The sequence below is a fragment of the Mytilus trossulus genome, chromosome 11, assembly GCF_036588685.1.
Source record: "Mytilus trossulus isolate FHL-02 chromosome 11, PNRI_Mtr1.1.1.hap1, whole genome shotgun sequence".
NCBI classification, from domain to species: domain Eukaryota; kingdom Metazoa; phylum Mollusca; class Bivalvia; order Mytilida; family Mytilidae; genus Mytilus; species Mytilus trossulus.
This window is the reverse complement of record NC_086383.1, coordinates 35921825-35939731: the sequence shown is the minus strand read 5'-3', so window position 1 is coordinate 35939731 and position 17907 is coordinate 35921825. Positions and strand designations below refer to the sequence as shown.

General features: G+C 32.5%; 1 protein-coding gene and 1 long non-coding RNA gene across 2 annotated transcripts; both read right to left on the bottom strand.

Moving 5' to 3' along the window:
- Positions 1-2018: 2018 nt before the first annotated feature.
- On the bottom strand, positions 2019-4220 carry LOC134691036 (uncharacterized). Its single transcript, XR_010102085.1, has 2 exons — positions 3670-4220; positions 2019-2343 (listed from the first exon to the last, which is right to left on the bottom strand). It is a non-coding gene; the product is annotated as an uncharacterized LOC134691036 (long non-coding RNA).
- A 377-nt stretch (positions 4221-4597) lies between these two features.
- On the bottom strand, positions 4598-14859 carry LOC134690004 (putative trace amine-associated receptor 3). The gene is made up of 4 exons (XM_063549974.1): positions 14707-14859; positions 13903-13930; positions 5522-5621; positions 4598-4604 (listed from the first exon to the last, which is right to left on the bottom strand). The coding sequence occupies exons 1-4, from the start codon at positions 14857-14859 to the stop codon at positions 4598-4600; spliced, it is 288 nt and encodes a 95-aa protein (XP_063406044.1).
- Between the last annotated feature and the right edge of the window lie 3048 nt (positions 14860-17907).

Here is a 17907-nt window from a genome sequence, read left to right as displayed (position 1 = left end):
TAATGTGTCATGTGTTCTATTGTTTGTCTGTTTGTCTTCTGTCATATTTAGCAAGGCGTTGTCAGTTTAATTTCGATTTATGAGTTTGACTGTCCCTCTGGTATCTTTCGTCCCTCTTTTGTAAGGAAGATAACTTACCTAGAGGAGTCGCATCCCTACGATTTAGGATTAGTTACTAGGGGCTATGCGTTAATACACCAGACATACACGTCTTCATAATACTCATCATTGACGCTCAGATCAAAATAGTTAGAAAGCCCAATAAGTAGACAGTTAAGGAGCATCTATGACCAAACATTTCAAAAATTGTGCTAAATACAGCTAAGGTGATCTAGCCCTGGGATGATACAATCCTTAGAACTGTTGCAAAGGTGTGTATTCAAATTAGATTTGTTTTCTTTCATATAAACCAGTTCCAATTAAAATTAATCCTCCGTACTTGCTTCTCAATTTCGTTCGGTTGTTTATATGTCGCGTGTGAGGGCTGTTAACCGATTGTTCTTTTTTTCTATTTTAGGCAATAAAATATCTGGCTATTTCAATCTGTACAGTGAAATTTTTGTTTGTTAATACGTTAACTACTCTGAATTCATTTATTTCCCTGGGTCCAATATTCGTGGGTTGAGAAAAACTTGCATATTCGTGGATATTGAATTTCGTGTTTTTACTTAATACGTGTTGGTTTCATGGATTCTATGATTTGGGATTGTATGTACGGCTTGAATTGCTAGCGTTACACATGTTCTTATAATATTGTTACATGTTTGACTTTCATTTATATAATTCGAAGTATGTGTGAACAATTACACTTTTTTGGTAAATGTTCAGCTAAAGCTAGCCCCCTGGTGTGGGTACTCTCATCTATAGGTAGTCTTTTAGGTTGTCTGTTCTATGGAGTGGAAGTTCTTTCTATGCCACATTCTTTGTTGCATTTTCAATTTTATTTACTGTTTTACTTAAAATAACCGTTTTTTAGTTCTATTTCGACGTTCTTGGTCTCTGGTAGAGAGTTGTGTCATACCAAATCTTCTTTTTGTCATGCGCAGTATGTCAGAATTTACAAGTCCAGGAGATTGCGATACAATTGGTAAGTGTTGAAATGAGAGTGTGGTCACAATAATGATATGGAAACAGGAAATAGGGTATTATAAGTTTTGTAAGGAGGACGATACATTTTTAAAATTCCTTTTTTTTCCAATGAAAAATATATTTTTTACTTTTCTTACCAATATAATATGCAAAGACATTGATTACAAAAAAGATAGAAAACTGCTCAGATCACTCCATTGTAAAACAAAATGAACAAGTCACTAAAAACTATTCTTATCAAAACAAAATATCAATTTTTATAAAAATTCTTCTCATTGCTGATATTTCATTATGCGGAATTATTCAAGAAACAATTTAGTTTATAGCTCACTTTGTGATATGGGCTTTGCTCATGATTGAAGGCAGTATGGTGACATATAGTTTTTAATTTCTGCGCCATTTGGTCTCTTGTGAAATTTTGTCTAAATAGCAATCATACCACATTTTCTTTTCATTTTATTTACAATCATGTTCTGAGAAATTTAAGTTTTAACGATAATAGTCAAAAACGAAAAGCATGTTAAAATTTGTCAATTAAGGGCAATATCTTCTATAAGAAATCGTCTGACATTTTTGACGTGTATAGACAATTGGTAGCGCTCAACAACGTGAACATAAATTTTCTTCTCATATCAGATTTTCTCTATTTATAACAGTTTTAAAAACAAGTTACCCCGATTGTGGTCAACCTTTGTTAAATTTGCCCAGTAGTTTTAGTAGTTTTTGTAAAAATAACAGACGACGACGGACGACGGAAGTCCAAAATATTAAACGAGAAAAAGTCACAAAAAGGCAATCCTTAAAGTGATAGTCTATAAATACAACGATACTTTAATCTGAAATTGGAGACAATAATTAATAATATGATACTAATGGTAGTGAGTATGTCACTAGCTTCAGGAAACACATTTATTTGGTAGGTACTGACCTATAATTTTTAAACTTGTATTCTGTATTTTTACACAAGAAAAAAGTATTATGATAACAGCATGATTAAAAAAGGAACAAATTAGAAATCTCTATTTATTTGTCTATGAAAAACAACTGAAAATTTTCTGATCATCATACTTGTTGAATTGATATGTGTATATCCTCCCCAAATAGGCCCATATCTGCTGGTGAGATCACTACCGATACATTGACTATACCACCAAGATCCCCTATTCAGTCGTGCACAGTTACCGTTTTCAGGGGTATCATTATCTTGATCGATAGTGGTGAATTTCATACCATTGCTACTCATCAAGGTGTTATCTAAAATAATAAAACATTTAGGTTATGCAAATAATTATAAACATGTGTTCCATAGAACATACGAATCCGATGATCGGAATACCAGACACGGTGTTTCGTTTTGTAAATGTGCACCATATTTTCGAACATGTCGCCATTTTTTTTTGGAATATATGAGGATAATTGTGCTAGACAAAGATGACCTCAAGTATAACAAGGATAAAGTGACAGACAAGCCGTAATTTTAAAACATGAGCATCATTCCGGGAAAAAATAGTTAATTTACTCTTGACACACGCTCTGACACAATGAAACAGTAGAATGAGCTTAAAATCGTCTCTTTTGTCTGGGATCGGAACATGGTTCAAGTTGTATAGGAGTACTGTGGGAAATATATTTACATATAAATAATTTTACCACAACATTGCACAGAGGGTACCGATGTTATATGTCATACATTATCATTTATTTTTTATATACATTTGTAGATACTGCTTTTTTTGTTACAACTTTACAATGTATGTTTGCTATTTGTTAGCTGATGCCACGGGTTTTAAGAACAATTAACAGTAATTTGGCCTTGACACATATGCAGCAGGCTATTGCATTCAAATTTGGTATATTAGGCATGGAATAAAAAGAGAAAATTATGCTGCTTACATATGTCTTTAAGAACATCATTAAAAATCCCCATGATAAATAAACGTGAAATTTATAAAAACACTTTTCAAAATTAGAAATTATCAACACCAAATTCATATATCTTTCTTTTGAAATAGTTATAAAATGTACCAGGATTATAATTAAGTACGCCAGACGCGCGTTTCGTCTTCATAAGACTCATCCGTGACGCATATATCAAAATATTTATAAAGCCAAACTAGTACAAAGTTGAAGAGCATTGTGGATCTAAAATTTCAAAAAGTTGTGCCAAATACGGCTAAGGTACATTTTGTAATATATGCCTCGGATAAGAAATATGCTTCATAATTTCTGCTCAATTGATAAATACCAATTGTAGGTGGTTGATGTTAGATAATCACAGGGGACATTAACCAATCTGCTACCGTAGTGCTTGAGAAACAACGTATAACAAACAAAGTATAGTTTCAATTTTAAACTTATTTTGACGATTTATAGTTATAGTAATGTTTACCAATGATGTTAAACAAAAATGAATCGTTTTCGTGACCCAGTATATGTTTTTCATTAAAAAAGTATGATTGTATGTAAGATTGTTAAACCACTTTAAGGCTTCAGATTCAATAACATGAATAGTATTTTAGCAAATATAACTTGAAACATTAATCAAATATTTAGAAACGTAAAGTAAAGACTCGAAAGTACCTGAGTTTGACCAAAATATGTATGACTTGGACCAGGCACATATATACATAATGTGACAGGCTTCAAAATGTTACCGGTCTCCCAACCCTCACTCTAAACATCGACAGTTCTGTTAAAGTACAACATAAGAACAAGCTATAACATCAGACTTAACTCTTTAGATGAATACAAATTGAAATACTTGTTATCAAAACACAGAGTAGACGTGGCCGGGTACTTGTATATCCAAACAACAAAAAGACATTAAGGTGGTATAGGAGTCTTAAATAAAAATGATAGAATTTGTTCATACTTTGCCAAAACGTATTATCTATTGAATTATGTTGAAAAATAAAATCAGAATGATAGGTCACCGTGCGTTTTATCAAGCTACAGGATGTGACAAAATGACACATTTTGTATGGATTATACAGGAAAAAACACCATTTGGTAATTAAAAACTAAACAAAATGATAGAGTTGTTAAAATCTTAGGGAAAAGATAGCTTTCAGAAAATGCTTTGAGAATATTAAAAGAAAAGATGGGGTCACCGTGCGTTTATCCCGGCTAAAATACAAAATAGGAAAATTTCATGTAGAATCCTTCCGTTGTAGAGTTACCTCCCCCAAAAATGCCAATTTGATTTTTTAAAAACAACCAGTAAATAATCAACATTTGCAAAAATATTTATAAGTTATATTCTTATAAGCTGGTTCATTTAAATGAAAATTCACATTAAATATCTGCCTTCCTGCATAAAATTTTGCTAACTTGATAGAAAATCTGGACCTTTTGGTTCTCTGTTTTTTACAATCCAAGATGGAGGAAGACACCCATACCACCTTAAGTGCAGATCGGAGAGTGCCCAACAGTACTGACAACTAAGAAAAAACATGCATCTAAGACTAAATGAGATGGTCTATTTACTGTTCCGTGAAATAAATGGCTTTCATATACTGTTTTAAATAAATAGAACAATGTTAAAACTTCAAACTGGCGCTTTGAAATGTTCTGTCAGAGGGACTCCAACTCAAGCTTTTAAGACATTAACGCAACACCCCCATGACTGTTTTCGCAAATAAGATACTTATTAAGTTCTTGTATAGCTTAAATATGAGTATTCAAAAGATCGTATGCTTATTTTACATTTTACTGCACGATGCGAGTGAATATAATGTATTCGTTTGTTATTATTACATGAAGTCTGGACATTTTTTTATATTACATTTTTCAAAATGCAATTCAATATATTGTTAAAAAAAAGCCTAAAAAAACATGACAAAAGGCAAACAAAACAGTCTTTAAGTTTTGAATTTTATGTTATTTTCCTTCACATATATATTTTTCAATAGTACTTGTAATACTCTTTGAATTTGACTTTAAACATCAGAAAATAACAGTAATTTCTATGCATTAGCATGATTAGTAAATGTTTAAGGCATTTACCAGCATTTCCTGAATAGTCACCAACAGTTAACTTGTACTTCGATGCCGCATCTCCGATAATGAATGTTTTATACACAGCAAACTTCTTGTATTTCTTTGTATCATAAATGTCAATCCTCAACTCATACTGTCCGCTTGATGTCAACTTATGAATTAAGGTGGTACCCAACACTTTAACTAACATTAATTTGGCTCGTTTAATTTTCTTAAAATTTTGACAAAGTATTTACTTTGACCCTTTGACAAAAATATAAAACTTTCAAAAAATTTGAACCAACCATTTTTTTCAAAAAAATTACACTAGTTATATAGCAGTTTGACAAAAACTTATTTTGATCTTTGAAAAGCTTAATTTACCCTTTACAACACAACGTTATTAAAACGTTTAGCTGATTTTACAGAGTTATCTCCCCGTAGTGTTAGGTACCACCTTAACTCAATGCCTTCAGTAATCAAGTTATTTAGAATGTTGATAAAATATTTGTTTGATAGAATCGCACATTTTTTCATCTTAAGAAATAGTAATGCTGCTATATTTTTTCCTTTTCAAAATTATCATCACACTCTTTCTTTTGTGTACGAATGATTTTTATTCACACTATCAAACAGTAAAATCACAAAAATACTGAACTCCGAGGAAAATTCAAATTCAAAACACATTATTTTCTCTGTTACAAATTCAAATTTTATACCCTTTATTTCTCCATTTTTCAAATCAATTAACTTACCGATCCAGAATTCTCTAGTGATGTCCCCAAATCTATTTTCACAATCTAACTATTTACGTTGAAAGTTAACCGAATCATCCATACGCCTCTGAATAACCTAATTTAAGAAGTTAAATGATTTTATTATTTATTAAAGATTGTTAAAGACTTTCTCTCTTAGTTATACAAGTAAAACACAATCTAGACAATGAACAGCATAATACGTTATTTGTGTATATCTATTATCGTATTGATATCAGCAATACAACATCATATATATAAATGTATATATATGCCCCGGACTATATGAGTATTTGGACCATACGCGTATGATTATAACCTCTTGCATATATGCTCATATGGTCCGACGTTACGCGTATTGTCGGGTAACGACACAATGAAAGTTGAAAAGGGGACACATAAATTAAGAGATTCTAAAAAAGAACTTAAACAATCATATGATATCCATGTTTAAATGATTAACTAAATAAAGTGAATAATTATTATTCACAAGTAAGAATTATAGTAAAATAATGTTATAACATGGTAGTTATATCGATTTACCAATACGACGTCGACTTTGGAAGATACCTTCAAGAAAATTCTTAATGAACTACTAATAAATAATTAAATTGCTTTACTCACATTCACTTTGGTAATTGAACCCTCTTTTATTTCCTTTAGAAGTTCTTTTGGTGTTAAATTTTTAATTAAATCATAATTTCTCATTGTTTGTAGTAAATCTGTTCATATGTTCTTTCTTGTATTTATGCGATCTGCCATTAAACGTACGGAAAAATAAGAAAGAAAGTAAGTAATCAACATACTGTCCATCCTCCGCTATCTGAAGTCATGTCACAGTAAACCTTAACAGATTTGGTTTCGTCTGGGTATATCTTGAATACACCGCTTTTCAGTTTTGTCTCATTTTTGTTTGGCTTTTTAACTATTTTGATCTGAGCGTCACTGATGAGTCTTATGTAGACGAAACGCGCGTCTGGCGTATAAAATTATAATCCTGGTACTTTTGATAACTATTTTGTCCAGTATTTCAGTGCAGTCTTTGTATTTTCGTTCTTTTTTTTATTGATGCTGTGCACATCTCTAAAGGGAAATGCGAAGGAAAGTTCTTAATAAAAATGTAACAAAAGTGTAAATACAATTTCCGCTAGTAAATCACTTGACATAATGCAATATTTCACTTCCAAAATCAAAGGCTAACTATAAATAACATATCACAATTATGCGTATAGTAATTTTTCCAATGGTTGAACTACCGAAAAAAATGCACGAATATTTGAGAAACGCGAGCACCCCTTTTTTACTTTTTATGAAAGCTATCCCGTCGCTATTCTCGAAATAAAAAAAAATGAAAACAATTCTGAATCTACAATGCATTAATTTCTTTAGATTACAAACATCTGAAACACGATAGCATTAAGAAGAGAAACACAATCTTCCCTGAATGCATCCTTGTAGTTAGAGGTAGAGCATTGATTGTCAAGCCCAAACAGTATAAGTACGGATGTTTATGAACTTGTTTTTACAAAATACGTTTCCTGCAAATACAACCTACGTCACCAAAAGAACATGTTGTTTATTAAATAAAAAAAACAATATTACATATTTTTTCATATCATACCGATCTACTTAAATTTAAATAATTCACACATTTTTGTGATTTTTATTTCCATTACAGCAAAATATAATAGCACATATTGTAGGAGTAGTTACTGGCAATACATTAATAAAAACAAAAGAACTAAAGAATTTAATTAACTGTTACTGCATCGTATATATTGTACTTTGTTTCCAATCTTGATTGTACAATATTCAGTGGATTTACGCCACATTTAGGGTGTTCGCTTTGTTTCATTGTGCCATGGATTTTGAGACGTCAAATTGAAATTTAAGGAGTAAAACTTCTTTTTGTCGATCTTTATCCGGGTATTTCGTATGGAAAACAATACATACACATTGCCCGATTCTCAGTTAAAAGAAGATGGGATGATAAGGCTCTGATTAATCTACTACCTTTCGTGTTAAAAGTTCAATAGTAATGTATCGAATTACAAGACACATATAATCAAAAGGCATACCTTTATAACTCAGGATGAGTGTAACTTAAAATAGGATGGCGTACTAAACATGGTAAATTATAATCCTGGTACCTTTGATAACTATTTACACCACTGGGTCGATGCCACTGCTGGTGGACGGTTCATCCCTGAGGGTATCACCAGCCCAGTAGTTAATACTCGGTGTTGACACGAATATCAATAGAACTTTACTACAACTGTCTACACCTACAGTTGAGAACGACTGCGACAGGTTAGATGTAAGGGGCTGCCTCAAAAATGAAAATTGAAGAAAATAATAGTATTGGTCACTATTGATTGCATTGCTTGACATTTATTTGATCGGCAATGATACATCTTTCCAAGAGAATCCAAATGACATATTTAAAAAAAAAATTAGTATGAAGAAAGTATGGGCTTTAAATCACATTTCTTCTTTTTGGACGTTGCGCTTCTAGCTGTCTTGGTAAAATTTGGAAAATGAAAAAACATTTTTTTTTATTGTATGCTCTTCAGCAACCAGAAGGATGGGGCTGATACATTAGCTCACCCTAATATTGTTCGGCCAAAAAAAATAACGGATAACGAAAAAGCACCTACTATGAAAAGCGGAATATAATAAATTTACATTAAAAAAAAATGCCCAAACGTTTAAAGGCCCTTGCTGTATCTTCCTATTCCGATTAAATCATTTTTGATCTTTTCTTGCGTTTTTGTGGCTTCCGTAGTATGGATTTTATCTCACATAGCACACATTCAGAGTTACTGCATGCTCTTCATTTTGTCGGGTAAGTCCCCCCCCCCCCCCAAAAAAAAAAAAGAACAGAGAAGGACTATACGACAAAGGACTAGGTATTTTGTTTTTAAAGACATGGACAATTGCATCAGTCAATAAATTCGTGATTATTTTCCATCGACATTTGAAATCACACATTTGAATTAACACTCTCAAAATTGAAAATACAGCAGTTACGGTGAAGATTGGTTGAAAAACACCAACTCGATCGTGTTTAAATGCGTGTAACGGACGAACGGACAATCCAGTAATTATATTTCAACAATTTCGTAAATTTCATAAAATCTTTTACAGACACAAATTAATTGTGAATGGCATGGGGCACACTCTTTTGACGGAAACTCGCATAATTATAAGATTGAAGAGATAGCTGATCATGATGCCGAATGATTCAGGTAATAAATAATCAATTTCAACGTGAAATGTTGTGTGAATACATGTTATAAGAAATTGTATGACAGGGAAATATATTTATTTAATTTGAATTTTGTGATATCTTATGTAGCGATATATTCAAGACACTATATAACCGCCAAATCGAGTATGATCATAATGGGTTACTAGTATTTAGTTTTTGAGACGACCCTTCCATTTCACCTGTAAACTGTAGGTGTCATTAGTCGGTGTCGAGAGTTGTTGAAAAGGTCTCATAATGTGGTCATTTTATAAATTTCCTGTTTACAAAACTTTGAATTTTTCGAAAAACTAAGGATTTTCTTATCCCAGACATAGATTACCTTAGCCGTATTTGGCACAACTTTTTGGAATTTTGGATCCTCAATGCTCTTCAATTTTTGTTCTTGTTTGGCTTTATAAATATTTTGATACGAGCGTCACTGATGAGTCTTATGTAGACGAAACGCGCGTCTGGCGTCCTAAATTATAATCCTGGTACCTTTGATAACTATTAGGTCTATGTTTTTATGACCCATTTATGGGCACTATGTTTTCTTGTCTGTGCGTCCGTCTGTTTGTTCTTCCGTTCGTCCGTCCTTTCGTCCGTCTGTCCATCTTCAGTTTTTTTTTTGGTCGATGTAGTTTTTGATGAAGTCGAAGTCCTACTAAACTTAGTACACACGTTCCCTTTGATATGATCTTTCTAATGTTAATGCCAGATTTTCCCCCCATTTTTACGGTCCACTGAACATAGAAAATGATAGTGCGGATGGGGAATCCGTGTACTGGGGACACGTTCTTGTTTGTCATGTTTTTTTTATACTTAAATCGTCTGCTTCTGCTAATGGGTCTTTTCATCCTCCATGAAATTCATTTGTTACCAATGGTGTTCGATGTTCCTTTTTAAGCAAAACAAATCTGTTTTTAATTGCACACACCCGACAAACAAATCTGTGAAACACTGCCGTCACGTTCACATTGAATTTCACATTTGCGATAAATTTAACGATTTACAGCATGTCAGCCTCCGTTAGCAATGAATGAAATATTCTGGTGTGCAACATAATTTAACGGTTTTGGACTCATTATTTGTAGTGCTTTTTTTGCTAATTTACGCCCCCCCCCCCCCCCAACAAAAACCACACTCAGTGTTTTCGTATTGCTATTGATGGGTTCTTTAAGCCGAAGTCTGAGAACTTAGATTTTATATAGAATCAAAAACTATCAGGCATATGCATAATAATAATGAATAAGATTTCTTACATTATGTTCATTTAATTTTTGCGATAATGAGCCTCGCAATTGAATCAACATTAACTGTTTTAAATAGAACTCTGATGTATTGTTTTCATCACCTACATGCTAGTTTTGTTTTGGATTTTTCACATTACTTTGCTTCAAAATTATATTTTTCGTTTTATATTTCTACAAGGTAATTGACATGGCATTGAACTAATATACATGAACATAATAAACCATCACACGCATAAACTAATCACGCCAATAGTTATTTGCGCAAATCAATTTCAGATTTTGTCTGATTTTGTTATCAAAAACAATTCCTTTTAAAGATATGTATTCATTGTATAAGGCCTAAATTTTGCCTTGTCAAAACCCAACAAACTGTTGATGCAAGGGTTCTAAATAGCTTATAGAACGTGGCTCTGTTACTACAATATGTATTGCATTTAATACTTTGTGACTCAGTAACAAGTAAAAGAGTATGCGAACTACTGTATGTAACTTAACAGATCTTGGAGATGAATTCCACTATGTAATGAAGTGTAAATTTATGGCTATAGAAAGACAAAAGTATATTGATAAAAAGTATATTGATTATCCAAACGTAATTAAATTTAAGGATATAATGAATATGACAAAACAATCATATTGAAAAAAAGCTATGTACAATTTGACAATTGTGTTGTAAACCCCCCCCCCCCCCAAAAAAAAAACCGTCTTATATTGAAAGATTTTCATATCCATTTTTCCTTCACCTTACATCAAATTATCAGATAAATACTGTTAGAGTTTTAGCTAGTTATCCTTTAAATAAGAAAAACTTCAATTGAAATTAGTAAAATAAACCTTCCCAGTTGTATCAAGACTGCATATTTTAGATATGTTCATATGAATTATTAAGATTTCATTAGAATATTTAGAATTGAATTGAGTTGATAAAAATATTTTCACCATTTCTATCTAAAAGAGGGACGAAAGATACCAGAGGGACAGTCAAACTCATAAATCAATAATAAACTGACAGCGCCATGGCTAAAATGTAAAAAGACAAACAGGCAAACAAAAGTACACATAAAACAACAAAGAAAACTAAAGAATAAGCAACACGAACACCATCAAAAACTAGGGGTGATCTCAGGTGCTCCGGAAGGGTAAATAAATCCGCTAAATAGCATATTTTCGTAGGTAACATTCATGAAAGGGAAGGGGATTGTAGTTACGAAGTGAGGATCATATCCGATCTCGTTTGTGAAACGGTTATTCCATAACGGTCAACCAACTTGTGATGGAGTCCATTTTGAAAATGATCCACATGGATTTTGAAAATGACTCACATACGGTACGGTATGTGACCTTTACTTGTTAATTTCTGTGTCATTTGGTCTCTAGTGGAGAGTTGTTTCATTAGCAATCATGCTAAATCGTCTGATTTGTATAGAACATCCAAATAATTTGCTATAACTCGTCGTAATTTCATAGTTTGGTAGTGTATTAAACTCGTCCCTTTTTTTTTAAACTTTGGATTTTTTTTTCATTCTGACCTTTAGATGTGATGTTCAAAAGAAGAATCGAAATGATTATACTTTAACTAGTTTTTATACATTATATTCCGGAAGGGTTGTCCTTTATTTCTTTATTTGTTTAAATTCTAAGGTCAAGTCCATAATTCTTTTATCTATCCACTATCCAGACCCTCATACATAGTTCGTCAAGAAAAAGCTTTTTGATTTTTCATCAATCACGTTCGACGTTCTACCTCAACATTGCTCAAGCAGACATAATTTGTTTTGAATCGCACAGTGTATTTTTTGGGGGTATTATGGGAGAAAGGATCCTGGCTAGTTTTGGGATTTTTTTTGGAAAAATACCATATCAATATTATAAAGTAATGTACACATTAATCATCCCTTCAAAAATACATACACTAACGTATTTTCCAGCTCTAAACGAACCACAGATTGTGCAGATTAGTAACTTGAAATCGACAATACACGAAAATGTATAACGGACGCTATCACGGCCTGTTTGACCGTTATGGACAATCTGTTTTATAGACGACGCTGGATGCAATCTCGTCATCTTTTCTACGAATGTGCCATCACAGAACGAGATTTATCAACGAGTTTGGTCTTACACAAGCAACATGATGGGTGTCTCATATGGAGCAAAATGTTTTTACACTTTTTGATGACCTGATATAAACTCTGTTTTTGTTGAGTGTTCTTGTTACTTAGTCTTAAGCATTGTTTTGTGTTTTGTAAACTATTTTGTTTTAATCGTTTTTCGAAGTTAAAGGTTGAGATGCATCATCTAAAAGCTATATCATGGTTGGATACTGTTTGTTCAAGTAAAGAAGGCTTAATATGTACATAACAACTTGAATGTAATTTTGTATTCTGTCAAGGTAAGGGCTTTGATAATTAAAAAGAAACCCAACATTCAAGCATTTATATGCCTATGGCAATGCAAAAAATATACAATCAAGGAAAGGCAGACAACACAAAGACAAAGGACAGCCTACAAAACATTACACAGAACGCTAATAAATGACTAACCGACCTCTACCAAAAAAACTAGGATTGGATAAATGTCATCAGAAGAAATAAACAGTTCCTGTTGCACTAGAGAGGACCATCCTGTTATAATTCTTTCCAAGTCACAACTAATGACGCGGCATAATCATTGTTGCTGTGAACTATTTCTTATATAACGCCAAGTTAGTACCTAACGTATAAGTCATGATTGACAAATTGTTTAAAGTGACATTATCATGACCGAATGCAAATAATTCAAAAAAAGTTTCCGATTTTAAGAGAAAGTAAAAACAACACCGGCACATACAAACAGACATCTAAAAATACATAGGATATGTCATGACAATACCTGAATCCAAATCTAGTAAAAGCAGTTTGTAGAAGACAAAGAAAATAACACCTTATAATATTAATTCGTCCGAGCAGAAGGATTATTTCATCGTCATTTTGCTCATTCAAGTACTACTGACCAGTTTTTTAATTGTAGAAACGCGCATCTTGCCTTTCCCATTATAAGCCTCGTATACTGGACAAATTTGAAATGACCCAAACACCAAGAAAGGAGATAGCTGATGATTTAACAATATTCTTGTAAACTGATATCTTTTTTTATGTTTTCCATAGATATTTGGACAGAAATGATTTGCCCTACAATATCATGGCTATCTTTATTTTAATTTCTGGAACCGCTACAATACATTAATCCAAGTTGAAAAATTGCATTCATTATAATATAGTAGGACAATTCAAGAGATAACAAAATAGTAGACCCTGGAATATATTTCAATAATAAAAATGCAAATAAATATCTTATGACCATAGGTCGCCTTTTTGAGCTATAAAATTATCAAAATCCGATGAAAAAAAGAACTAAGAGATGTTCCTTTGTGTTTAACCAATCACGTCTTATTGTGTTGTCTTTTGTTAACAGTGAACCAAACAAAAATCATGAATTTGAAAACTAGGCATTTGTACCAAACCTAACACCTCTGTTTGTGTTGCCTTTGAGTATACAGTAAAACAGAAATTAATGATGTACCGTTGAAAAGATAAACAACGTAAAACTAAAAGCACAGATGATGGCTTAATTTTTACAATCAATAAATCATAAATACATTGTACTGCCAGAAGTGTATTTCATAACTACAGTATCCCATTTTTGTGTAAACTCATTTATCCTCGTTCAAAGTTCTTGTATTTCATAGGTTTAGTTTTTTTCCATTTGAATTACATACTGGTTTCTGTCGCTCTGTCGTTACATAGTGGTTTCTGTCGCTCTGTCGTTACAAAGTGGTTTCTGTCGCTCTGTCGTTACATAGTGGTTTCTGTCGCTCTGTCGCTGAGATAGCAGTAAATGCTGTAGTAAAAGGTGCTATTTCGTTCTTTTTTTGTTTATTGCAAATTGCAAGGAAGGAGTTTCTGAGTTCCCTGTTACCTATCCCGTATATCAAAGGATTGACGGTCGAATTAAAATAAGCTATAAAGATCGCTGGTGTAAAATAAGTGGATATCTGCCCAGACATACATTCATCTATAACAGATACACTAAACGGAGCCCACGACAAAACAAAGTACATTACTGTCATTACTAAAACAATTAATGCCTTTAATTCGGACGATTTAAAGATCTTACCCTTTTGTTTCGGGATTCGAGTTTTCCTCAATTCTTTGGCATGCCTGTATGCAATTTTCATAATCGCCGTGTAAAGAATGGTCATGAAGACGCAAATCAAACCAATCATACCCAGTACAGTATTCAAGTATAGACAAGGTAGCATGTCTAAGCCGGAACATGCGCTATCCGTGTTGTTAGTCGACTCCATGTTTTGGTGTATCCCCATAAAAGGTAGCAGACTCACAGAAAAGGGAAATAACCAAGTGAAGATAATTAAGATGACTGCGCGGGATCTCGTAGCTATCATGTGATAATGCAGAGGGTATACAATCTTAACAAATCGTTCAACTGCAACTAACAACAAATGTACGATGGACACAAGTGGCACAAAAATCATTAACAACTTGATGGGCTAAGCATCCATATCCAATAAAGTTAAAGTCTAGCAACAAATGATGCATCATTTCCATAGGAGATACTATTAACCCTAATAAGAAATCACTTGTAGCCAAACTCACAATGATAACATTTGATATTGTTCTGAAATTCCTGTTTCGAAGAATAATCCATATTAGGGTTGCATTGGCCGCACACGATGTTGTTCCTAGTATAATAAAGGCTATATACATATACGGTAAGGTCTTAGCCATTTTTCCTTTTCGTGCTGTCCACACTTGCTCTTTAGAAATTCATCAAAATTTCAATATTTTAAAGGATTTTGAGAACTTCAGAATCCCCAACTTTAGCATGGGTATCACTAGTTGCTAATATTTTTATGAAAAATATGATAGTTTCAAATGCATGTTATATATGTTAACATTGCTGTTTTACGTTATCAAGATGCGAACATCTCATTTATGTTATTTGAAAGCATTTATGTCTGCATATTATAACAAAAATGTTCGGGATGATGATAATAAAAGCATTAATATCTCAAAATCACGTGACAAATCAATTAGCTACATCATTAGTTTATTCTTTTGGATTGGACGTTTTAATTATTGTTTCTAATTTGACCTTTGGCCTACGTAGTATTAATATCAACAGTTATGGCTAATTAAATATAAGTAATGAAATACAGATGTATCATGTGAATAGGGGAAATTAACACCTTATATGACAAATCATTGAAATAAATTAATCAGAGCCTACCTTACAAAGGAAATATTGGTAGCGTTTAACATGTTAAATCATAAGGTAGATAAACAATTGTTAGCATTTTGCAAAGTCATCTACAAACTACTTGATATCAAACAATCAGACAGCTAAATGTTGGAGAATTTTATTTGTAAGCAAGCCTCGTGTTTTAAATTTGAAAATTTGACAGGCTCAATCGAGTGAATAAATCTCGTATCACACTCGATGCAGTTGTAGAATTTATATATCTCTATACTGTATTCTGCTTTCTTAAGAAATAAAATGAAGCAACGAGGTTTAATAGATTACTGATTAGATAAGTCAAATAGTCCAAATTCCAAATCGTTATTTCATGATGTATATGAAATGTTTGATTGACTCTGTTAACCAATGTACTAAAAAATATATAAAAAATTACCCCAACAAGTTATTCTTTCTTGTATTGAAAGTATTTTTCCATGTTTATTTTCATTAGCAACAATCAAGGACGAATATTTGAAAGCCACATATGTATAAGAACTGAAACAACTCAAGATATTTACGACCAAAATGGATCCTTTACATACAATTATTCTAAAAGGTTACCAATTCAACACTGTAAGGACATCATTGAATATTGCTTTTATCGGTATTAATATTGATTTTGTCACAGTTGATTGAAAGCAAACTAAATATTATTATTATATACATATACACATTCATGGATCTACAATCTGTCGATACCTGTAATCGCACAAGTTCATATTTTTTCTCTGAGTGTTTATGACGTTTTAAACTTAATCTATTGGATGTTGTATGTGTACTGATTGATATTTTAGTCTTATATGCATGATTTTTTTTATAAGTTGTTAGTGGATTTGAACTACTTGTCAGGAACTGCTAGTACTCACAGATATGTACTAAGTGTCTTTTTGTTGTTGGGATATACAACTACCCGGCCACGTCCACTCTGTGTAGTATTTGTATTTGTATCCATCTGATGAGTTAAGCCTTTCTCAACTGAATATTATAGTTCGATCTTATATATATGTTGTACTGTTACACCACTGTCCTTGGTTAGGGGAAGGTGTTGGAATCCCACTAACATGATTTACCCCGCCACATTCTGTATGCATGTGCCTGTTCCAAGTTGGGAGCCTTTATTTCAGTGGCTGTCGTTTGTTGATTTGTTACGTATTTGTTTTTCGCTCATTTTTTGTTAATAAATTATGCTGTTAGTTTTCTCGTTTGAATTGTTTTACATTGTCGTTTCATGGTCTTTTATAGCTGACTATGCGGTATGGACTTTGCTCATTGTTAAAGGCACTATGGTGACCTATAGTTGTTAATTTCTGTGTCATTTGGTCTCTTGTGACGAGTTGGATTATTGGTAATCTTCTTTTTTATACTTACATTTGTCAATTCCATCCAAGGTAAACTTTGCATTAGGGAGTTGAAATCTTAGTTTCTTTACAATTTAAAAATTTAAAAACGGACGGTTTAAAAATAGTTTGCTATAAATCATCTCAGATCCGAATTACTGACTACTGATCTGATGATACCATCGGGGGTTTACGTCACGTTTTAAGATTAAAAATCAACATACATTTACACTGGTAATTGATACCAATAACTGTAACAGTCCTCAATTGGTGAAGAATTTTTTATTTGATCCCTAATCATTTCGGGAAAACAAAAGCTGAATCACATCAAATGAATGGATAACAACTATCCCAAACAGACATTTTCTTATGTAGAAAAAAGTGGATTAAACCTTGTAAATAGCTAGAAAAACATCTCACTTGTATGCCAGTCGCATCAAATTCCATTTTATTGACAACGATGTGTGAACAAAACAAACAGACATAATAGGTTAAAATGCTAGAAATAGGGGTACAACAGTCAACATTGTGTTATAATCTCAATCACTATATAAATATGTATATATATATATATAAACAAAAAATATTTTACAAAGAAGCATAAAAGGCATATAGTTAAAGCACCCTAAGAAAAGTATAAGACAATAATACATAACTTTCAATACTAAAGTAGCACAACAAAACAATGCTGAGATGAAAGTAGAGAATTGAACCAACTTTTGTGGCGAGCAAATACGCAGTTAATTTGATTTTATTCATACAACTCGTCTAAACATCAACCCAACAATGCTAGATCTGTAAATTTGCCTTCGCAAAATGTTTGTTGTTCCCTCACCGGGATTCGAACCCATGCTACTGAGATATCATGACACCAAATCGCCTGCACTGTAGCTGTCCCGCTAGACCAAACGACCACTTGGGTTTCACAAAAGTAAAGCTTTCAGTGG